The sequence below is a fragment of the Schistocerca americana genome, chromosome 3, assembly GCF_021461395.2.
Source record: "Schistocerca americana isolate TAMUIC-IGC-003095 chromosome 3, iqSchAmer2.1, whole genome shotgun sequence".
Lineage (NCBI taxonomy): Eukaryota > Metazoa > Arthropoda > Insecta > Orthoptera > Acrididae > Schistocerca > Schistocerca americana.
Window position 1 is genome coordinate 776,025,589 of NC_060121.1, and position 24,492 is coordinate 776,050,080.

Below are 24,492 nucleotides of genomic sequence, written 5' to 3' on the forward strand. Positions count from 1 at the left end.
ACAGAATGTTGACAGCATCCGGCTACACACCAGAAAATTATTAGAAGCAGAAATACCCCTGGAAAATTTCAGAAGTTACACTCTTTTATTCAGCTTTTTTTCTTTTTTTTCCTTATTGAATTATCAAGCCACAGCTCGGAGTGCAAGAAATTAATGCATGATGATTTTAATTAATGTCTAGTCAGAAGTAGCAATACGGAAAAAGTATTTCCTGTCTTTTCGTTTTCTAACAGGGAGCGAGGTGGGACACGCAGGGCTATAGACAGGTACATCCAGGGTTTCAGCAGGCGACTGCACAAATATTACAAGACATAAAGAAAACAGGCATGCATCAGTGAATTGAGCAATGGTCCAAGTTTTTAACTCACTCTACAAGTGTTCAATATGGGCAACGTTTGTGACAATACGTGCGTGGCATCTGTGACACCAATTGTCTGGGAAGACGCGACAGCAACTCGCTTTGCAAATCTGTTCACCGAGTTGCCTACCTGCAGGCGCGAACTAATTCGACACGACAATACGGAGCAGCGTGGAGCAGAGCGTTCACAGAAACAGCTGAAGACAGAGCAATCTACCTGTGTAAGTTGTAACTGTAAGAATTCTACAAATCATTAACATGCTTCGCTTTGCCGGTGGGACACTGATACGTAGCAATAACGTACAGCAAATTCGCACTGGTTCTCTGATAACATATCGTAGGACACATACGTTCCATTGGTGGTGTAAGCGTTAACAGGATACATTAAAAACATGTGTATGTATTTGTTCTACCCCAGTACATTACCCTGTAGGGGGAATGGTCTACAAAAACGTAAGTAACATCGGATGTGTCCCAAGGAAACACAATAGGAACTCCCGATCTTCTCATTACACACAAACTATTTATCAGATTTGATCAGTAGTATTTAAAATTGTCTGCTGATTATGCTGTCGTCCACAGCAGTACACTGAGCGATGCTAAGGAATTTCAGTGAGACTTTAACAAAATTTCCGCTTGGTGTAATGAATGGCAGATCTATCTTTAAATGTGGGCAAATGCCACGTAATGACTGCAACAAATAGAAATAACGCAATAGTATACCATTTGAATTTTGTTGGTGTACACGCTGAGCACGTCAAATCGTGTAAGTGTTTAGGCGTAATACAGAGAAATGAAATGAGACACATAGCATCAGTGTCAGGGTACGGCAGGCGAACGACTTATACGTGTTCGAAGGGTTCCGAGAAAGCGCAGTGCATTTTTGAAAGAAATCGTATACGAGACACTAGTATGACAAATTCCGGAATATTGTCCCAGAGTTTGGTGTCTTTATCAAGTAGCCATGACAACAGACATCGCGAGAATTGCGAGGCGCACTGCTAGGATCGTAGCAGGTCGGTACACTTTATACGAAAGTGTAACAGAAATGCTCAGGGAATTAAATGCAAACCCTTGGAAAAAAGGTAACTTACTTCTCGCGGTACATTCTTGCGTAGATTTAGAAAACCTGTATTCCGAGAAACTATGCGACAGTTATGCTGCTGGCATCGCATATCTCGCTTGCGGCGCCTACCCACGCTCGATACTTACTGACAATACTAGGTTGTCAAACCTTCAATATATTGAAGTGACCTCCAAGTATCAATAATACTGACAAAAACTTCAGTTGACAACGTGGTTTTACTATGTTAAGATGTCGAACACCCAAAAGAAAGCGTGCGTTGCAATTACATTGGATGTAGCTAGCAAGCAACAGAAAACGACTAAAATAAGGAAATGAGTCCGAGAATGGTTGAAAAAATGGAGCGAATGGCCACATGTTAATTCACTGATTGAAATCAGAACCACGGACCAGGAAGATTCCGCAAATAGTTTTCCAACGAGTCCTGTATTGTATAGCAAGTTATTAATGTCGATACGAGATAAAATAGAGGATCAAAATACGTTACTGAGAGAGGCAATCGCAGTCGACGAGATATTAGGGGTAACTTTGAGATTTCTGACGACAGGCAGGTAATTCTAACGCTCAAAGTTTGGTACTGTAACACCAGCAAAACAAATTAGTAAAATTCTTTGGAGCAAACATATCTGTCTGGCAAGAACATGTTCAAAAAGTTAATGTAAACTTTTTCTTTTTTTTACCTTTTGTGATAACTTGGTGAAACTGACGTGCATTTCGCAGACCTCTTCCAAGTCATTGCAGATATACTTGTATGACGTATATTTCGAAGTGGAAGTGTTTCTGTGACTGCTATGTAATTCACCATCCTATACTATATTTTCAAATTAATAAAGTGATCAGGCCCATAGAGCACCCTTCGTTAACTGTCCTAAAGTGGTTTATACAATCATTAGAAGACTACTTGAAAAATTTAATCTGAGGAACGATTTGCACAAAAGCAAATTGTAAACATAAACAGTGCATACTGACGCCGTTTGGCTGGTTCACGAAGCTCTGACATATCCGAACGGAGAAGACGGTCAAACCGTGAGTACTTGACCTCACACGTTCAGTATACACTGACACAGTGAGATTATTTTGGCAACCATCAATACTGCTCATCGTTATTTCTAGAATTTACAGTACGTCAATATACGTCATCAGACGTTAAAATATTGACGATTTGACAATATTATTGAACGTGTGAGGGTCCCTTTAGGAATCATAAAACAGCACAAGAGAGATCATGGCGTCTGTAGAGTAATTTTCCCGAGATCAATATGCGAATGAAATAGGACAGAAACTCAACGATATTGGTATTAAGTTATACAGTTGCTTGCGGAAAATACACTGAGGACGAAGGTCACGGGATCCCTCCTACCATCGTGTCAGACCTCCTTTAACCCGGTGTAGTACAGCCCCTCGACGTGGCATGGAGTCAACAAGTCGTTGGAAGTCCCGTGCAGAAATATTGAGCCATGCAGTCTCTATAGCCGTCCATAATTGCGAAAGGTTGCTGGTGGACGATTTATGCATTAACTGATCTTTCGATTATGCCCCTCAAATGTTCGATGGGATTCATGTCAGGTGATCTCGATGGCCAAATCATTCGCTCGAATTGTCGAGAACGTTATTCGAACCGCCTGCGAACGATTTTGGCCCAGTACCATGGCGCATTGACATCCATAAAAATTCCAGTGTTGCTTGGGAGCATGAAGTCCATGAATGGCTGCAAATGATCTCCAAGTAGTTGAACATAACCATTTCCAGTCAATGGTCGGTTTAATCCATTCCCATCAAACACAGCCACCACCAGCATGTAGTGTGCGTTGTTGACAACTTGGGCCCATGGCACTGTGGGTTCTGCACCACGCTGGAGCCCTATCATCAGCTCTTTCTAGCTGGTATCGGAACTCATCTGACCAGGCGACGGTTTTCCAGTCGTCTAGGATCCAACCGATATTTAGGATCCAACCGATACGGTCACGAACCCAGGAGACGTGCTGCAGGCGATATCGTGCTGTTAGCAAAGGCAATCGCGTCGGTCGTCTGCTGCCATAGCTCATTCACTCCAGTTCACGCCGCACTGTCCTGACGGATACGTTCATCGTTGATTTCTGCGGTTATTTCACGCTGTTGCTTGTCTGTTAGCACTGACAGCTTCATGCAAACGCCGCTGCTCTCGGTCGTTAAATGAAGGCCGCCAGCCAATGTGTTGCTCGTGGTGAGAGGTAATTCCCGAAATATGCTATTCTCAACACACTCTTAACACCGTGTTGAATTTCCTAAGGATTTCCGAAATGAAGGGTCTCGTGCATCTAGCTGCAATTACGATTTCGCGTTCTGAGTCTCTTAATTCCCGTCGTGCAGCCATAACCACGTCGGAAACCTTTTCACATAATCACCTCAGTACAAATAACAGCTGCGCCATTGTACTGGGCTTTTATATCTAGTGTACGCGATACCACCGCCTTCTATGTACACTACTGGCCATTAAAATTGCTACACCAAGAAGAGAGGCAGATGATAAACGGGTATTCATTGGACAAATATATTACACTAGAACTGACATGTGATTACATTTTCACGCAGTTTAGGTGCATAGATGCTGGGAAATCAGTACTCAAAACAACCACCTCTGGCCGTAATAACGGCCTCGATACGCCTGGGCATTGAGCCAAACAGAGCTTGGATGGCGTGTACAGGTACAGCTGCCCATGCAGCTTCAACACCACAGTTCATCAAGAGTACTGACTGGTATTGCGACGAGCCAGTTGCTCGGCCACCATTGAATTGACCAGACGTTTTCAATTGGTGAGAGATCTGGAGAATATGCTGGCCAGGGCAGCAGTCGAACATTTTCTGTATTCAGAAAGGCCCGTACAGGACCTGCAACATGAAGGGAAGAGCCACGGGTTGTAACATCTGAAATTTAACGTCCACTGTTCAAAGTGCCGTCAATGCGAACAAGAGGTGACCGAGACGTGTAACCAGTGGCACCCCATACCATCATGCCGGGTGATAACGACAGTATGGCGATGACGAATACACGCTTCCAATGTGCGTTCACCGCGATGTCGCGAAACACGGATGTGACCATCATGATGCTGTAAACAAAGACTCGATTCACCCGAAAAAATGACGTTTTGCCATTCGTGCACCCAGGTTCGTCGTCGAGTACACCATCGCAAGCCCTCTGTCTGTGATGCAGCGTCAAGGGTAACCGCAGCCATGGTCTCCGAGCTGATAGTCCATGCTGCTGCAAACATCGTCGAACTGTTCGTGCAGATGGTTGTTGTCTTGCAAACGTCCCCATGTGTTGACTCAGAGATCGAGACGTGGCTGTTACGATCCGTTACAGCCATGCGGATAAGATGCCTATCATCTGGACTGTTAGTGATACGAGGCCGTTGGGATCCAGCACAGCGTTCCGTATTACCCTCCTGAACCCACCGATTCCATATTATGCTAACAGTCATCGGATCTCGACCAACGCGAGCAGCAATGTCTCGATACGATAAACCGCAATCGCGATAGGTCACAATCCGAACTTTATCAAAGTCGGAAACGTGATGGTACGCATTTCTCCTCGTTCCACGAGGCATCACAACAACGTTTCACCAGGCAACGCCGGTCAACTGCTGTTGTGTATGAGAAATCGGTTTTGGAAACTTTCCTCATGTCAGCACGTTATAGGTGTCGCCACCGGTGCCAGCCTTGTGGGAATGCTCTGAAAAGCTAATGATTTGCATATCACAGCATCTTCTTCCTGTCGGTTAAATTTCGCGTCTGTAGCACGTCGTCTTCGTGGTGTAGCAATTTTAATGGCCAGTAGTGTATGTGCGTATCGCTATGCAATAACTGTCTTCACCTCGAGGTATGTTAACAAGTCCCTGTGCCTTTACTTCGAAACCTGCTAGATGGGACAGAAGGCAGGAAAGGAATGTAACTGATTTTCAAAGTTACACGGGCACGAGCCCTAAACATGTCGTCTCCCCAGAACGCTGGGTTGTCACGAGCGGAATGTCTGCGGAACTGCAGCTACGCGGCGAGTCGACGCACTGCTAGGGCGCTGGGAGTCGATGCGGCAGTTAGCCAGGGTGGGGAAGTGCGGTCACAGGGGGCGGCGTCGTGGGTGGAGGGGGAAGGGGAGTCTGCGGCTGCGGAACGTCGCCGCCCGCCGGCTGCGGCGCTCACGGCGGAGCGGAAAACGCGCGGCAACAGCGCCGTGCTGTGCGCAGCTGCCGCGGCCGCTGCGGTAGTTGGGCGGAGAGGGATCGGCTGGACGCAGGCGCTGGTCAGCTACATAACCTCTCTTATCGCCGGCACTACCGTACAAGTACACCATGTGTCCCCTCGACATAGAGAGAATAGAGGGCGAGATTTTAATTTTGGCGGTGGAAAAGAGGCCCTGCATTTGGGACATACGGATCGAAGACTATAAGGACAGAAACAAGAAAGACGCAGCATGGCGCGACATTTGTTGCGAATTGTTTCCGGATTTCAAAGAGCATACGAGGACTGAAAGGAAATCCGTTGGTAAGTATTGTTTGTCATCTGTTTGTTATTCGTTACGGCCTCGTCGGAATCAGTGTTGCTACATTCATTCTAGACAAAGATATTTCACTCTCTCTTTTTTTTTTTAAATCTGAGAAGTGTCATCAGTGGCGAGTTTTGAGAAACCTACCTCGTTTCTTTAGTAGCACGAAGTAACGCAAATGCAGTTCAGGGTCGAATTAATACGCTGGGATTCGATCGAATCCGGCACATGTACGAAAATATCTACCGAGTGGTTATAGTTAAAATGCACCTACTCGCAGAGGTCCAGAGTTGGCTGTAATTATCGTATGGCAGCGAACCTTTGTAGCTGTGCTAATGTGTTAGTGTGGAACTGATTTAACAGGGAAAGCATTAGTTCCAATTTTAGCCACCAGGCGCAAATCTGGCGCTGCGAATGCAAGAAAGTTGTATAGAAATATATGTAAAGGATTAGGAACAGGGCCTGGGCAGGAAAGGTCAACCAAGTGATGTTACTATTAACTGCAGCTTACACAATTTGTTCAATATGAGACGCCGATGAGATGCTAATAGGTTCCGCATTTACGCATTAGAATATCTACCACGTTTTCCTGCCATATGATAATAGCAGCCCACTCTGGATCTCTGTGAGTAGCTGCACGTTTATAATTAGCACGCAGTATATTCATCAAGCTACATTACGGTGTATGGTGCAACGTACTGTACTGCGTGTACACTTGTGACGTATTCCCATTCTTGTTCCATTCGCAGAAGGTGCGTGGGAAGGACTGCTGCAGTAAGGCTTTGTATAACATCTTTTCGCGAGGTGTAGCATGTGGCAGGAAGAAATGCCTGGTTAGGATTCCAGACTCACGAGGAATGCTCAAGAATTGGCTGAACGAGAGTGTTATGAGCTACCCCCTTCATAGCTGAATTACACATTTCCTTCGAATTCTTCCACTGAGTCTCGAGCAACTGTTTCTGCTGCAACATCATTTATATCGTTGTACTTTAAATCGCTCCGATCCCATATTCCCACGTATTTATCTGCTAAAACTGTTTACATGGGCTACGTGTCGGTCGTGTATCCAGTTAATGCACAATATGTTGCGTTCATGTTAGTCTTAGTTCCTGCACCAAGAACCGGCAACAATTGTCTCAAATAACTTCATAGCGCTGGGCTGCGAGGTTGACTCTGTGTGTGTGTGTGTGTGTGTGTGTGTGTGTGTGTGTGTGTGTGTGTCTTGACAGACATTGCGTCACAGCTAAGGGAGGTGGAACTGCAAGTACACTCCGTTCCAAAAGATTACTGACGTTGGGAAAACTGAAGAGTACACATCGCAAGCCTGGAATTCGAATTAACTAACTTGTTGCTACCCATATTGCTTCTTACTGATTGCTGTACATAGTAGTAAAAGTATGGTGTATCTTAAAGGTTAAACTGCAGTTTCATGAGCTGTATCACTATCTCCCTTTACTTCTAGAGTATACCGTGCGGGGGGACGGTACTTTAGGTATAACTGTTCCCTCCTTCCCTTTTCCTTTGGCGAATGGCACGCGGGCAGAAGGAAAACCTACGTAAGAGTCCAAATTTTTCCGGTTTTCTCATCTTCGTCGTTTCACGAGACATATTTGGGAGAAGATAGTCTATTGCAAACCTCTTCAAGCCACGTACGTTCTCGAAATTTAAACAGGAAACCTCTCCCCGCTGCTCAACGCTATTCTTGTAGTGTCTTACACAGGTTTGTTGAGAGTCTCCATTACGTCCTGGGACTTTTAAACTGTCTCGTGACTAAACGCGCTGCTCTTAGATCTTCTCTATCTCGTCTACTAATCCAACTTGGTGAAGATAGCATTCAGATGAGCAATACTCAACAATCGATCGAACACCTCCTCTTAATTACTTTTCCTTAAGATTCTCCCAATGAATCTGGGGCTGGCATCGGTTTTTCCTACAGTTTGGTTTCAGTGGTCCTTCGAGTTTGGGTCGCTCCGGATGGTTACTTTTAGATACTTCACTGTTTCGCCGGCCGCTGTGGCCGAGCGGTTCTAGGCGCTTCAGTTTGGAACCGCACGACCGCTACGGTCGCAGGTTCGAATCCTGCCTCGGGCATGGATGTGTTTGATGTCCTTAGGTTAGTTAGGTAAGTAGTTCTAAGTCTTGGGGACTGATGACCTCACATGTTAAGTCCCATAGTGCTCAGAGCCATTTGAACCAATTCACTGTTTCCAGTGAATTGTTGCAGTAAAACAGTACTGGATTTCTTAGCCTGTACGCGACATATACTTACGTTCCGGTTCAACTGCCAGATTCTGCGCCATCTGCCATATCGCATCTCTCATCTGGGGGCTGAAACATCGACAGAGTTTGGGTAACTCTCATCGTCACTACATCCAACTCCAAACTGTATTACAGCGTTTTCTAGCTCGCGTTGCATTAAAGCACGAAGATGTTAAATGTTTGTATTTAGTGTTTTCAACGTGTGCACACGCTTTCACCCTGTCGTCTACGATTGCTTCTTTAAATTTATGTCTCTCTCTTAGTAATTTTCATCCACGATTAATAGAAATAGTACGGCAAGTGAGAGAGAGAGAGAGAGAGAGAGAGAGAAAGGGATTTACGTGTGTATGATAAAATCCTTCCCACGAAAACTTTCGTCCTTCACTACTTCCTGTGTGTTACCACAGACGACGTGTTATTGATGTCATTTGTACTAAGACTGCAGTACACGTCAGATGCCTTGGTGCTTCCACTGCCCTGAGTGGAATGCGAAAGTTCTGAATAATGTTCACCAACCTGCATTCTTCTACAGTTGTTGTCCCATGGGCAGAAAACAGCACATAGGTCGTGAATCCGTTATCTTTAGGCTGTAACAAACCGTTAGCGGAGAACTGGTATTGTATGAATAATTAAATTTTGAATTCGTTTGTTTCTACGGGATGCCACTCGGTTTTTATTAGTAGAATACGAGAAACTGCACACTTATAGTCCACTTTATGAATCACAAATGGTTCTAATGGCTCAAAGCACTATGGGACTTAACATCTAAGGTCATCAGTCCCCTAGACTTCTCAGAACTACTTAAACCTAACTAACCTAACGACACACATCCATGCCCGAGGCAGGATTCGAACCTGCGATCGTAGCAGCAGCGCGGTTCCCGACTGAAGCGCCTAGAACCGCTCGGCCAGAATCACAAATAATTTCTGTTCTTTATATTTTCGTAGAGAATAAACAAAATAATGAACTTCGTGTTAGCGTAATTACTGTCAAACTAGTTCTCAGTTACATCTCAAAAAACCAGAGATTCCCAATTAAGTTCTTAACCAATACCGACCGCAGCAGACAACATGTCTGTCCTCGGCGACTGGCGGTAGAGGTCTGATCTTAACAGCAGAACCAGCTCGCCTGCCATCCAAGTTAGGCGTGACCCGAAGATCTCTGAGGTGCTTCGTCTGCCTTTCCGTTTAACAATTGTTTATTATTCTGCGGGTAATTAACCCTCTTGAAATAATGTAACGATGCCTGCTATTGAGAGATACTTTTATACGAAAGGCAAGTAATTTTAGTGTTTATTTTTCTAATATTAATAACACAGTTTATCATTTTGGCACGCTATTTCCGAGCACAGCAGCCAGTCGCGGGATAGGACCACGGTTTAGCGGTCTGTCTGACGATAAACTGCTCAAAGAAGATGGTTCAAATGGCTCTGAGCACTATGGGACGTAACTTCGGTGGTCATCAGTCCCCTAGAACTTAGAACTACTTAAACCTAACTAACCTAAGGACATCACACACATCCATGCCCGAGGCAGGATTCGAACCTGCGACCGTAGCAGCAGCGCGGTTCCGGACTGAAGCGGCTAGAACCGCTCGGTCACAACGGCCGGCACTTGATTGTTCTCGGCTATAATAATCACCAACTTGACTCCACATTTCAAGTAGCAAAAAGCACACTTGCAAGATATTAGCCCCTGCAATTGATCCCGCAGGAGAAAGTGGGCTATGATTCTGATAGTACGCAGTTATTATGACCTTCTAAAAGTACACCTTTTAATCTTTCGCGCGCACCGATTGTTTGTGTCTCCGCCGCTCTGCGGCCGCGTAATACTTGAGAGCGTAGTACCACACAGTGATGTGTCAACAAGAGGGCTCCTATTCTCGAGATGTTGAATGCGAGGAAAGATTAGGGGAGAGGTGAACACGTCTGCCGATGTCTTTTGAAATCTTGTTCGAGAACACCTTATTCCACGCGGAAAATGGTAAGTAATTTGCGTACGTAATATGTCAGTCTCATGCACATATACGTTCAACATTATTTTAACAGTACTCTTGTACTCATATTCTGTAGCTATATATATGCGTCAAAATCAAAATGTGTAAACCTAAGTAACTGAAAAATTTAAAAAAAAAGAACTTCACGATTTCCGAATTACATTTTAATCGTACCAATCACTTTGAAGAACAGCGCATCTCCTGCAGATGTACCTAATTTTAACAGTCCCATTTACAAAATCCAAAGAAAGTAGCGCAAACGAACAATTTTAATAATTAAATAGTGCTGCGCTGCTTCTTTAATGACACACTAATTCGGTTGATTCATTTACACTCCATTTGTGTATCGCAACATAAAAATGTCCAAAGCAAGTTAGGAACAGGACAGTCTGACACAATGGAGAATGCGTGTTACCAATGGCAAACTCCTTACTCACTACACTGTGTAACACTTCGCGTTCGGGCGTTAGGTGACTGTAGTGGGGCAAAGCGAGTGATAAACAAACGCTGCGCGGAAGTTCAAAAGCTGTACTTTCAGAAGGTCATAACTGCGTATTATCAGAATTATGGCCCAAATTTTCCGGCGGGACTGATTGCTGGGGCTCATATCTTTTTCTCCTTAAAATATGAGGTCCAGTTGATTATATTTCCTTGCCAGCTTACGGGATCGTACATATTCATATTCCTACAAATTGTTACTCCCAGTTACTTGCAAGAGATGACTGATTGTGCACCACTTTGAAATCTTTTTTATTTTTTTTACCTCAGTGTACAAGGGGCATTCCTTAATCATTTACACTTCATCTTTACCCAACATTCATAGAACACCATTTGACTCATCATTACAGTTGCAAGTGTGTAGTACAGGGCTTCACAACATGCATGCTAGCAGAGCAAGCTGTGAGCAGCAAGGCGCGAGCAAGGAGCAGTGCGAGCACGCTGCCCCCACTACCGGATCGGAGCGGAGAGTGGGGAGAGTCACGTGGGGCACACAACAGCTACCGCCAGTCAATGTAAATGCGCGGCCACCTGCAGGGATATCATTCACGAATTATTACTGCGACAAATGAAACAAATAAAGGAGAACGTACACGTGCCACATAATTTTATTAGCTTAGTGTATGCCTCTACATTCGTATTAATTTGTGAACTGTTACACAATAAAAGGTGTCACTGAAGTGTGGGATTCTCGGTTATCTTGTACTTTTTGCCCTTTACAATTGCGTCTATGTTCGGAGTAATTGTTCTTGTGCACTGTAGGAGCAGCGTGCAGTTTAAATTTCGATCAGACAATGCGTTTCTCAGGCGCGTCTTGTTACATTTCATTGCAGAGAACAGTTGTTCACAAACATACGTGAAACCGAACATAGATATTATTGTAGCCGCCAGTTTGTGCAAACGAGGAAATCTATCCTGAGGGAAGTGTCTGTAGAATTCCAAAATGTTTTTCTTGTTCTGAAATTTGTCTCTATATTCTCTGTCACACTGCAGGTAAATAATTTCTAGTTGCAGCTCATGACGAATCTCTTCAATATTCGCTGAATATGGAGAGGAGAATAGATCAAAATCACTGTCTAGTGCTGTCAGATCTTGAAAGCGTTGATCAAATTCTTCCTTAAGGGCAACTAAACTATGTGAATAAAGTTCACAGTCTCTGTGAACATCTTGCATGGATGATAATTTAGGGAAATGAGCTAGATTTCCTGTTTCCAGCTGACTCACCCAAAGTGTCAATTTCATTTTAAAAGCTCGTACTCGATCTATTAAATGAGTAATTAGCAGATCTTTACCTTGTAGTGAAATGTTCAAAGCATTCAGATGGCTAGTTAAATCTGCTAAGAACGCGAGATCACATTTCCATGAAGGCTCTTTCAATTCAGGAACATATTTATCTCATCTAATAGGCAAAAAAATCGATTTAATAATTCGCCACGACTAAGCCAGCGGACCTCGCTGTAATAAGGCAGGCTACCATACAGGCTTTCTACGTCCTCAAGAAAGCTTTTAAATTGTCTGTGTTGTAGCCCAAGCTTCCTTATATAATTGGTTGTACGAACAACAACACTCATCACATTTTTTAGAGTGATATTCTTTGTACATAAGTTTTCCTGGTGGATCACACAGTGAACGCCCCTTATTTCATTCGGCACGGTCATTTTTTGCATTTTCTCCTTCAACAGTGCAACGAAACCTGATTTTTTCCCTGTCATCGCTGGTGCACCGTCTGTAGACACTGAAACTAAAGAATTCCACGACAGTCCTATATTTTCAACACTACTTAAAATATCACCTACGGTTGTAGTGTTCTTCATGGCTACTACATCGAGGAGCTCCTCCCTCACCTGAAGATCTCTATTAACACCTCTAATAAATATGGCAAGCCGCGCTGTTCCAGTGATATCAACACTTTCGTCCAGAGCTAGAGAATACGCCATAAAATCTTTACAGATATTTGGAAGCTGGCTCTGGACGTCGTCTGCCATGTCCTGTATGCGACGCATAATGGTCATGTTAGATAATGGCACAATCCGAAACTGTTCAACTTGAGATGGACACACATGTTCCGCTGCAACTACCAAACATTGTTTTTTTAAATCGCCATCAGTGAAGGGGCGCAGGGATTTTGCTAAAAGCAAAGCAATTTTGTAACTCACTCTGAGAGCAGCCTCAGTTGATTTTTCTTCGTCGTCCAGATCTTCTTCGGATAGCTTCCTTTTAAGTTTAATAACTTCCTATGCACGATCTGGTCTATCACAGGTCAGGGATTTTCTCTGCCTCGTGATGGCTGGGTGTTGTGTGATGTTCTTAGGCTAGTTAGGTTTAAGTAGTTCTAAGTTCTAGGGGACTGATGACCATAGATGTTAAGTCCCATAGTGCTCAGAGCCGTCTATCACATTTTCCACTTCCGTAGTCTTTCGCGTGGTACGACATATAATGTCGCTGCAAATTAAATTTCCTAAAAGAATTCAGAGTTTTATGACATACTAAACATTTTGCAACACCATCTTTTTCTGTAAACAGATACAGTTCCTCCCAATGGGGGTTGAACTGCGAGATCATCTTTGGGGTTACACAACGGCGACTTGACATGATTCTTAACTAGCGAAGTGACTGTTTGAGCTGATCGTAGTACTTTAAACGTTACACAGTCGGCGCGAATTCAATAGGCACGCTGCGGCCCTATTCAAACGTGCGCGCGCATTTCCCCTCCCTCCCTACTCCGCTACCTTACACCTGCTCGCGAGCACGTGCCTGAGCAGACGCGAGCACTCGCGCTCAAAACCGGCCAGTTGTTAAGCCCTGGTGTAGTACTTTGGCCTAACTGCAGATTGCAGGACAATCACTAGAAGTGATATCCCTGCACAATACAGCCCATTTTCTCAACTGGTGTCATTACGTGAGCAGACATGGAGTCCGATCATCAGGTTCACTGCTGGACGATGTGGCTTCTGGGGAAGGAGAGTGTAAACAATGCAGATATTCACAGACGATTGGTGGCAGTGTGTGGAGAGTGTGCACTGCCACACACTAATCGGAAAACCACGGCTGCCATCGCTGAAATGGCGTTCAGGAACTGCCACACCCACCATATTCGCCTGCCTCAGCCCCTTTAACTTCTGTAGGCCCTCCTCAAACAACATATCTGGAGTTTAGCATCCATCGCAGGACAGCTAACAGCTCCTGGAAGTCTGCGAAACGGTGTCTGCACAGAGGTTTCTTCGTATCCCTGATTAGGTGGTAACTGGAAGGAGCCAAGTCAGGAGAATAGAATGCATGTGGCGGTACCTGGAATCCCATTCCAGCGATGGAAACCGTGGTTTTCAGACTCGTATGGGGACGAGCGCTGTCGTGTTGCAAGGGCACTTGTGACGGTGCACACACTGTCATCAATCGCCTATGGATATCTGCGGTGTTTACAGCCTCCTTCCCCAGAAATCACGTCATCAGGCGCTATTCTTGATGACCACACTCCATGTTGTTCGCTCACGTAATGACATTAGTTGGGAAAATGGGATGTACTGGCCATGGATAACACTTCTAGTGATTGTCCTGCCATCTACGGTTAAGCCAAGGTACTACACAAACTCAGCGGAGAGAACTTTAGTTACCCCAGTCCGAACGCACAGTTGCATCATTAACCCTTTACAGATGTCGCAGCGATCGAATCACGTGTTCAATCGCCTCTACGTGAGCATACGAAAGTAGCGATCAGTGCGATATTTATGTTTCATGCGGACATTGTACGTCAACGTGGGTAAATGTAAGGGCGTGACAGTACCAAAAAGAGGCAGCTGTGTTTAGCCGTCCCATAGCTATAAGGTGCGTGAAGTTGCTGGATTTGTTCATGTTTCACGGCAGGCTGTTCACGTGTCTATAAGCGTTTCACGGCTTGTGAATCAAAATAGCTTCCCAACCCGACAGGGATTGCTGCAGACAGTGAATGGAGGCCCATCCCAGCCTGTTAGCAAGAGAAAATTGCGACGGGAACTGCACGCAATGAAGATTTGGAGTCGGTCGCCTCGCAACAGGCCATTGTTCATACAGGCACATAAAGCTGCACGTCTTCTGTGGACCAGATGTCGTCGGAAGCGGACGTTAGCTGACTGGCGGAACGTAATATTGTCTGATGAATCACGTTTTTACTTAGATTCAAGTGACACTCGTCGAGTGCACCGAGGACCAAACGAAGCATTTCATCCTGAATGTGTGCAAGGTCAGCTGCAAACCGGATATGGCTCTGAGATGAACACTATGATGAACCAGCATAGTTACTTAAACCTTCTGAATGATAATCAGGTGCTGCCTTTCAGTCAACATTTGCATGACGATTAGGCCTATGCTACTGATGCCGCTACTTTCCCGGACGACGACAGCAAAATCCGTCGGGCTGGAAGAATGTGACACAGGTTCTCTGAACATTCCTCCACCCTATTACATCTCGAATGGAATGTAAAATCACTTGATTTGAACTCCGTAGAAAATCTGTGGGCATGTTGGAACAGCGGTGAAAACATCGACATCTGCATCGCCGCAATTTCGTGGAACTGCGCGATTAAATCCTCTGCGATCGGTTTAGCCTGAAAGTGACGTATTTGTACAACGTTGTTGACTCATTTCCTAATCGAATACAGGTAGCTATAGAGTCCAGGGGCGGAATTACGTGGTGTTAAATGACGCTTGTAATGATTTCTCTAGGGGTGAGTAATTTTTTGTCCAGTGAGCTGGATCATCCCTCCTAGATAACTGCATCATCTACAAAACGTCTTAAATTATTATTAATATTGTCTGCCAGCTCATTAATATACAACATGTATAGCAAGGCTCCAATACAATTCCCTGAAGCACGCTTTAAATTACTTCTACTAGTTAATTCTACATCTGTCCAAAGACTTTCCATAAAATGTAACATGCTGCATCTTCCCTCCCATAAAATCCTCAATACAGTTACAAATTCCGATTGTTACCCTATATCATCGTAATTTCGTTGATAATTGTTAGTGTGATATTGTGTCGAATGCTTTTTTGAAGTCGATAAATACTGCTTTTATCTGACTACCTTGACTTATATTTCTCAAGAAGTCATGTGAGAAAACTGCGAGTTGGGTTTCACATGACCAATATTTTATGAATTTATGCTGATTGGCATGTTTTTGTAACAAATATCTCATTACGTATGAGCTCAGAATATGTTCTAAGATTCTTCATCAGATGTTCGGGTAATGTGAGAGATACTGGAAGCAGTTTCGTGCGTCACTTTTCCTATCCTTATTGCAGACGAGTGTGACCCCAACGTACTCACTTTCCTTTTTTCTACTTTCCTAACAAAAAATACAGTAGATATTTGCAGTGCACACGAACAGAAATTGCGTTACGGACCTATCACGGAAGGCACGCGATTCCCCCAACTCCTATCCATGACATATCTTGCGAATAGTACAGTGCTTGTAGTCGGTAAGAATATTTCAGACAGATCACAAATAGTAAGCAAACAAGGACAACGTAATTAAAAAAATTACTAAAAATGCTCATTATCGTTTTTTGTTTTTCCTGTGACGAACTTCGTTGCAGATTTGTATGACCGCCCCTTTAAGTTACAGAATTGCAGGATCTCTCTTAATAGGTTAGGTGTGCATTATGAGTGGCGTGCAAATGTAGGGGATTTAGGGCACAGAAATTAATCCACAGGCCCGATTAATGTTCTGACTTCAGAGAGGGAAGAACAGCAGCTCCAATAATCACACAGAAAAGCATTCGTCATCGTACATCGGAAAAAAGAATGTGGGTATAGTGCTACTTGGGTGCAGGAGCATCCATGGGAAGATCCGAGAGCTCATCCCTCTTCTAAAAGCAACAATGTCCACATAGTATAGAGACAGAAAAGGTGACTGAAACCATATATTAATAACAATGACATTCTGAACTCCGACTGTACATCGCAAAGATAGGTTGGACGCCTGTCGTGAAGGCGTTTTATACCCGTGAAACGTTGATAGCAAAAATCTCGAAAAATTATTGATAGATTTACTTCAAATTTTTATTTATTACTCTAATAAACGTTTAGACAGACATAGGCTGTGGTGTCACCGCAAGACACCACACTTGCTAGGTGGTAGCCTTTAAATCGGCCGTGGTCCGTTAGTATACGTCGGACCCGCGTGTCGCCACTATCAGTGATTGCAGACCGAGCGCCGCCACACGGCAGGTCTAGAGAGACGTCCTAGCAGTCGCCCCAGTTGTACAACCGACTTTGCTAGCGATGGTTCACTGACAAAATACGCTCTCATTTGCCGAGACGATAGTTAGCATAGCCTTCAGCTACGTCGTTTGCTACGACCTAGCAAGGCGCCATTACCAGTTACTATTGATATTATGAATCATGTACCGTCAAGACCGACGTTCATCATTAATGGATTAAAGTTAAGTATTCCACCAGCTACGTCCGTTTTTCTAAATTCTAATTTCCTTGTCCTGTTCCAAACCTCACGCCAGCCTGCGTGAGCTAAAACGTTTGCCTTTCGGCCTCCTCTAGTAACACGGTGTTGGCTCCCCTGCCAACCCAAAACATAGGCTATACTCGTATACATTATACAGTATATAATAAATAATAGGGAAACGGTGTTGGCAAAACGCTCCAAAACTTCTTGACCGATTTACTTAAGATTTTGTCACGATGCTCTAAGCGTCTTTTAAACAAAGTACAGATTTCTTGTTAAAACCGAATGTGAGAAATAAAATGCTGTGGTGTGCACTGTTGTTAAAATGTGTGTTTTTGTTTTCCTTCTCGGAATCAGTTTCAACTACAATAGCAGGGCATTTAAACCATTGTTCTCCCATATGTTTTCTTTATCCTTATACAGAGTGTTACGGGTATTAAGCGCAGATACTGTGGTCTTTGGTACCTTAATATGTACTCACTATAGCGTGTTACTTGTTTTTTCTCTGTCTCTAATAGTATTCCGGCAAACAACTCAAGTAATATACTATCTGATGCCGGCCGGAGTGGCCGTGCGGTTCTCGGCGCTACAGTCTGGAGCCGAGCGACCGCTACGGTCGCAGGTTCGAATCCTGCCTCGGGCATGGATGTGTGTGATGCCGTTAGGTTAGTTAGGTTTAATTAGTTCTAAGTTCTAGGCGACTGATGGCCTCAGAAGTTAAGTCGCATAGTGCTGAGAGCCATTTACTATCTGATGTTTTCTGCACGGTCGTAAGTGCAATACTAAGTGGATGTTGGCTGTCAGTACAGACTAGCCGTATTGCGTCCAAGCTTGCGTACCTGACCTGCCGCCCAGAGACAAATAAACATTAAAGGCTTGCTCTACCCTGTATATATTTTTAAACAAAAATTGGATACACGTGAATGTGCTGTTTTCTTCCACACAGTCGGTTTTCGCACAAAATAGGAAAGTTGTAGTTACCGATAATCGGCTTGTGGAATACTACAGAATCTGAATTTGCAATAACAATGAATAAGGTCCAAGGTCAGAGAGACATGGGAAGATGAGTGGAGAAGGAGGGGAGGGGGGACAGAGAAATTGACACAGAGAGGGGGAACGAGGAGATGGACAGGCACAAAGGGGGAGGAGGAGAGAGGAAATAGAGGCGGAGGAGGAGGGGCCAAGGAGATTAGGACGTATATCCTGTTCCCGTAAATATTTACCACTTGCGAAGCATTGCCGGATTCGTTAGTAGATAAAATAAACGGAAGAGTTTTACGTCGTTTGCTCTTACATAATACAAAACATTCATATGAATAGTGGAGTGTTAACAGTCTACGGACAAGGCGTATGAATAGTGGAGTGTTAAAATTCTACGTACCATTTCTTCGCAAAACGCGTTTTCATCGCTATTGTGTCCTCGGTACTAGTTGCATGTCTCTCGACTTGTTCCCAGAGTGTCAAATCACGGAGAAAATTTTTCAGACACTCATTCCTACACGGTAAACGGTCTTTGTGCCAAGCAGTGCCTTCCTCTGGAATTCCAAGTCTTTCTTCCGCATGGTTTACAGAAGACTGTTAAGTTATTTACAGCTGTGAACTCATTTCGTTTAATTCCAGTGCATGCACACGATTGTTCTGATTTTTAAAGATGCTTCTGGAACACTGATGTCAAAGCAGACGTGTAAGATATAAAAATGTAGTATGATCAGTGTCTCTTACTCATGCCTCTCAAACAACTATTAATAACCTTTACACTGAAACAGAAGAATGGAAAAATGTCTGTGTATATCCAACAGAGTAAAGATCACGGCTGATGTATGCCATGCCGTGCTTCATCTGAAAGATCAATCATGCGTATCGGTTGCAAAACAGAAAGACTTGCCATTGCTTCCTTAACAGCGAACCGCGCGGGCTTGCCCGTGCGATCTAGGGGGCCTTGCGACGGTTCGCGCGGCTCCCCCCATCTGAGGTTTGAGTCCTCCCTCGGGCATGGGTGTGTGTGTGTTGTCCTTCGCGTAAGTTAGATTAAGTAGTGTGTAAGCCTAGGGATCGATGACCTCAGCAGTTTCGCCCCGTAGGAACTTACCACAAATTGGCGGCCGGCTCCCCCCGCATGGGGCCTCCCGGCCAAAAATGCCATACGATCATTTCATTTCATTTCCAATTTCCTTAACAGCACAGAGAGTTCTATAGTACACTTGGCAATATTCGATCCCAAGGATGGAGTTGTGAAAGATGAAGGTTTCAGTACCGAGAGACTTTTTCTTGAAATTAGTTTTGTTATTCTCGTGTAAAAAATTTAAAAGATGTGAGAAGTGGGTTCTGTTGACAGCAGTTCAGCTAGTTAAAACATTATTGCCGTATTTGTGTACTTGTATTATCACAAATAAAATATTGTGCCTCAGTATTACTGCCGCTTGAAACAAAACTTCCTTATTGGCACACAGAACCAGTCACTTTCCCGGTACGGCACCTGGAACGTTCTCAATAAACTACGCGATCGAGTCACATTACTATGAGTGCCGCCTACGTTCGACGTCTACGTCCAATAATCGATCACAGACGGCAGCTGGAGGCACTGGCAATGACGAGAATATAAAGCGTGTCGCTGGACAACGGAAAACTGTACAATAGTTGTAATGCGGAAACTGAGCGACTTATCTGACGTCCAAAAGGTCATGATTGTTGGCTTTCTGGCCAAGAGAGGAAACATTTCCGAAATGGCTAAGTCTGTAAACTGTCCGCGTGCCGTCGTGGTTAAACCATATCGTGCATGGCAATAAGGGCTATCCAAAATTTGCGCCGGTGCATCACGGGCCATATGTGACAGGAACTGATAGTTAAATCAAGACCCTAAGCTGTCGACAGGAGCTGATATACATCAACGGGGACAGTTGAAAATGTGTGCCCCGACCGGGACTCGAACCCGGGTCTCCTGGGTACATGGCAGACGCTCTATCCATCTGAGCCATCGAGAGCACTGAGGATAGTGCCACTGCAGGGATTTATCCCTTGCACGCTCCCTTTGAGACCCACGTTCCCAACTTGATGTCCACACACTACATTCGTAGTGCCCCTGCCCATTACACTAATTACTCACGGCAGACAATCTTACCGAGTCCCGTAAGAGTTCGGGCAATGCGTGTGCATCCAGCACAGAAGAGGAAGGTCGATGGCCGGTTAGCCTTAATTATATGAAGATGGTATCTGTTCTTTCGGACATGTCCGACCATCTTCATATAGGTGACAGAGTTGAACGGCGGCTGGACGTCCATTGAGTTTTATACTCCATCGGACAGATGGCTGTTGGTGTGTACGCCGTGAAACATCTGTAAGCAAACACCCTGCAACAATAGTCGCAAGGATCCAGGCCGGAGCCGGCCGAAGTGGCCGCGCGGTTCTGGCGCTGCAGTCTGGAACCGCGAGACCGCTACGGTCGCAGGTTCGAATCCTGCCTCGGGCATGGATGTGTGTGATGTCCTTAGGTTAGTTAGGTTTAACTAGTTCTAAGTTCTAGGGGACTAATGACCTCAGCAGTTGAGTCCCATAGTGCTCAGAGCCATTTGAACCATTTTGATCCAGGCCGGAGAAAGGAGCGGGTCTGGGGAATGTTTTCGTTATTCTGGAGGACACATCACACAGTTCGCAGTGAACGTGCGTCGTTCGAAGAGCACCAGGATGTGTTTACCGTACTCCCCTAGGCACCAAACTCACCGGATTTAAACCTAGTCCAGAATCAGTGGGACAACCTCGATGGGGCTGTTCGCGTCATCGATCCTCAACCGAGAAACCTAGCGCGGCTCACAACGGCACTGCAGTCAGCATAGCTCCACATCCCTGTCGATAGCTTCTAGAACCTTACTCATTCTTTTCCCGCATGTCTCACAGCGGTCCGCACTCCAAAAGGTTGTTATTCAGGCTTTTGACAGGTGATCAACTAATGTGACATGACAGTGTACTTATTTACTTATCTGTCTCCTTGTTTTTTGCAATGATGAGGTGAGTAGAATAATTCTAAATTTTCTCAATTTTTCTGGATACAAATAGCCACGCACAAAAAGAAATACTATTTTTTTATTCTTATGATAAATCCGAGATTTGGCACTTACTAGAACATTTGACATTTCCACTCTGCATATTGTTTCGAATTCCACTTGCTGCATCCTTCCACGCCTCGTCGGTCAAATCAAGGTGGTGGTTAGTGTTTAACGTCCCGTCGACAACGAGGTCATTAGAGATGGAGCGCAAGCTCGGGTTAGGGAAGGAAATCGGCCATGCCCTTTCAAAGGAACCATCCCGGCATTTGCCTGAAACGATTTAGGGAAATCACGGAAAACCTAAATCAGGATGGCCGGAGACGGGATTGAACCGTCGTCCTCCCGAATGCGAGTCCAGAGTGCTAACCACTGCGCCACCTCGCTCGGTGGTCAAATCAAGCCAAATTTGCCATACAGGCAGCATCACATAGCTCGACACAGTGCTTTGTCCGTAACTATCTGATCAAAACTTCACCGACGAAATTTCGGAGATTTTTAAGCGATACGTTCCATGTTACCGTAAGTGATCACTGGTCTCTGGTGGGCTGTTGCAGAGTAACTGAATTTTGTTTGATTTTTTTGCACACATTTATCTTTGTAACTGTATTGCAAGAAAACTTCCGCACAACAGGGCAAATGTAGACGGTGTGCGTTGTGTGTCTTATTCGGAAACAAAAGTTGTTCCGTTCACCCACGGTGCGTGCTGTTGACAACGGTAATGCTTATTTGACTTCTCGCTCTGAAGTAGTGCTAGGTTCTGTTCGGGAATGTTTTACCGTAGTGTTGCTTGTACGTTAACAGTGATACACAGCAATACGGATAGGTGTTCTGATGAAGAGCTGACCGATATGCACTTAATGTATCGATTAACTAAATGCAACGGATGACCGACGCAATGTTGAGCTCTTGACATACCGAGCAACCACGTCCCAGTACTTTCGCGTACCAGATGGAAGTGCGGTAATGGAGGTAGGGGATGGGAAAGGGGGGCGATAAATATTGTAGAGGCGGAGATCACAGAAAGCAAATTCAAATGGACGTAGGTCGCAGAGATAAAGAGGCTTTTAGAGGATAAATCAGCGTGATAATCTGCATCAAATCAGTTTCCAGACTTAAAAAAACAATAAAAACAACAAACATCAAAGGCATCTACGATAAAACAGATGCTTTCATGTTAGGTATGGTGATGGCGTATTACAGGTTTTTTCATTGTGGTGAGGATGTTTTCACAAAAGCAATGGTAACTGAAGTAACAAATGAAATAAATCAGAATTACTTTATTACTCTAACGCCTTATCGGAGACCAAGGATCCCCTATAGCGAATACTCGTATAACATCTCAACAATCTGAGAAATTTTGTAGGTACAATAATATTTTCTGTTAAAAGTTTTGTCGTGTTAAATATTTTATTTTTGATGTTAATTTACCGACTCTTTTCTTTACTTTTTCAGGCCAGAAGGCTCAACAAAAATGGCGTAATATCAGGGACTACTACCGCAAATACACAAAGAAAGTGAGGAAACCTGGTTCGGTAGCATTAAAAAGATTTAAATATGTTTATGCCGACCAGCTGGGTTTTTTGGATCCAGTTTTAGAATCAAGGGATTCAATTCCGGACCCAGTTCCAAGTCTGCAGGAAGACGGTATGGAGTACGTGGAGCAGGCTTTGGAATTATCCCTGGCAGAAGACAATACGGATAATCAAATAGCATCAGATGACCCATTAACACCGGACCAGCCCTCGGTGGGATCAGCAGCTACACGGAGGAAAATAAACGGAAGTATCAAACCTGACCCTGATGCGAACTTTCTGGATAGTACAGCTGCTCGTGGCCCCTCTACTGAGGACGAAGACAAATCATTCCTCGATTCCTTGTTGCCCACTCTTCGAAGTTTTGATACGGATCAAAAACTGGAGTTCCGTGTGGAGGCCTTACGGCTACTTCAGCGCATCCGAATCTCAAGATCACAGACAATTCACGGTTTTTATGCACCTTACCAATCACCTTTGCAACATGTACCGGTGCATCCAGGAAGTCCGGGATACTTTCCATTGCTACATACGTTTGGGAATTTTTACAACCAACCTCCAGCTCCTCAGTTAGGACAGATGCCGTCTCAACAGCATCATCCTAAAAGAAGCGCGTCCGCAACCAAACAGTCGGCTGCGGTTTCGCAAGACCGCGTTGCATCACCAACAGATACTGAATTATCAGCATTTTCAGAACATTCCAATTGAGCTGAAATGAGTTAGTTTATTTCCTTCACTACTTGCATTTGTATTATTTTCCTTAACTTCGTTTCAAGTCGTTTGTAAGAAACAAACTGTCGCATGTACTTTCTTGTGATGTCAATAAAGGAATGAAAATTCAGTTATCCTTAGGGGGAGTCCACTAACTATGTGACATCTTTTCTTTTGGCCTCCCTGCCCCCTCCCTCCATCCCACTTGAGGCTTACCCTAGTCGGATAAAAGTAAGTAAAATTTAATTTTTTATTTGTTTTAAGACTAATTAAAACACATTAATAAAAACCATGTTTTATTTATAAACTGTGTTAGTGCTTTTAACAAGTGATTAAAAACAATTTATTTTAAACATGCCAACTCTGAGTAGAATTTGGACAGTCAGACAGAGACAATGCTCTACGAATACAATACACCCGTTTTGACGGTTCCTTAAAGAACTGACCTCTTAGTGGTATATTACATTCATTAAATGTCTCGAAACTTCTCTTATTACTTTGCACAGGAAAGACAACAATGTTTGTACCTTCCTTCGAACAGTATGATTACGGTGCTTTTCAATCTCTTGATTTACATACACTCTAAGAGAATTCTTGTCGGTGAACTTCAGTTTAGCTTCTTTCCAGAAACGATTAATTTCTTGCTCAGGCGTGTGTTTCGACTTGTTGGCATGCGCTTAACAGAGGCATTGTAAAAGGTTTGACACACATTCGTGTTGAACACATTAACATCGACTTCATATGCGTTGCAGAATATCACGATAGACTCACTAACTGACGCAGAGTGATTTCAGACACCTCGCCAAATGACACTTGTGCGGCACTTGTTTCAAAATGGTGAATCCGGGACAAGCATGCGTGTAAAGCTTTCAGTTCAGTTCAGAGAGGCCATAAAGACTGATGGGCACTTTAATACTGGCCATGCTTGTTATCAGTTATACACGCTGCAGTAACATTAATGTGAGCAACGTCAAAGTTCGACGCCAACATGCAATAACCACTCAGAGACGGAAAGTGGCAGCAATAGCAGTGGAGGTATTTCCGAGGATTGTCCAGAAA

The 24,492-nt window shown here is 44.2% G+C and overlaps 2 protein-coding genes across 3 annotated transcripts in view; one reads left to right on the plus strand and one right to left on the minus strand.

The window, feature by feature from the left end:
• The window catches only part of LOC124606742 (ankyrin repeat and BTB/POZ domain-containing protein 2), a 651,374-nt gene that overhangs the window by 409,959 nt on the left and 216,923 nt on the right, over positions 1-24,492 (minus strand). The window lies entirely within an intron of this gene.
• Positions 5,695-23,523, plus strand: LOC124606743. Its single transcript, XM_047138779.1, has 2 exons — positions 5,695-5,960; positions 22,643-23,523. Exons 1-2 carry the CDS (start codon positions 5,768-5,770, stop codon positions 23,428-23,430), a joined length of 981 nt encoding a protein of 326 aa, XP_046994735.1. The 5' UTR covers positions 5,695-5,767; the 3' UTR covers positions 23,431-23,523.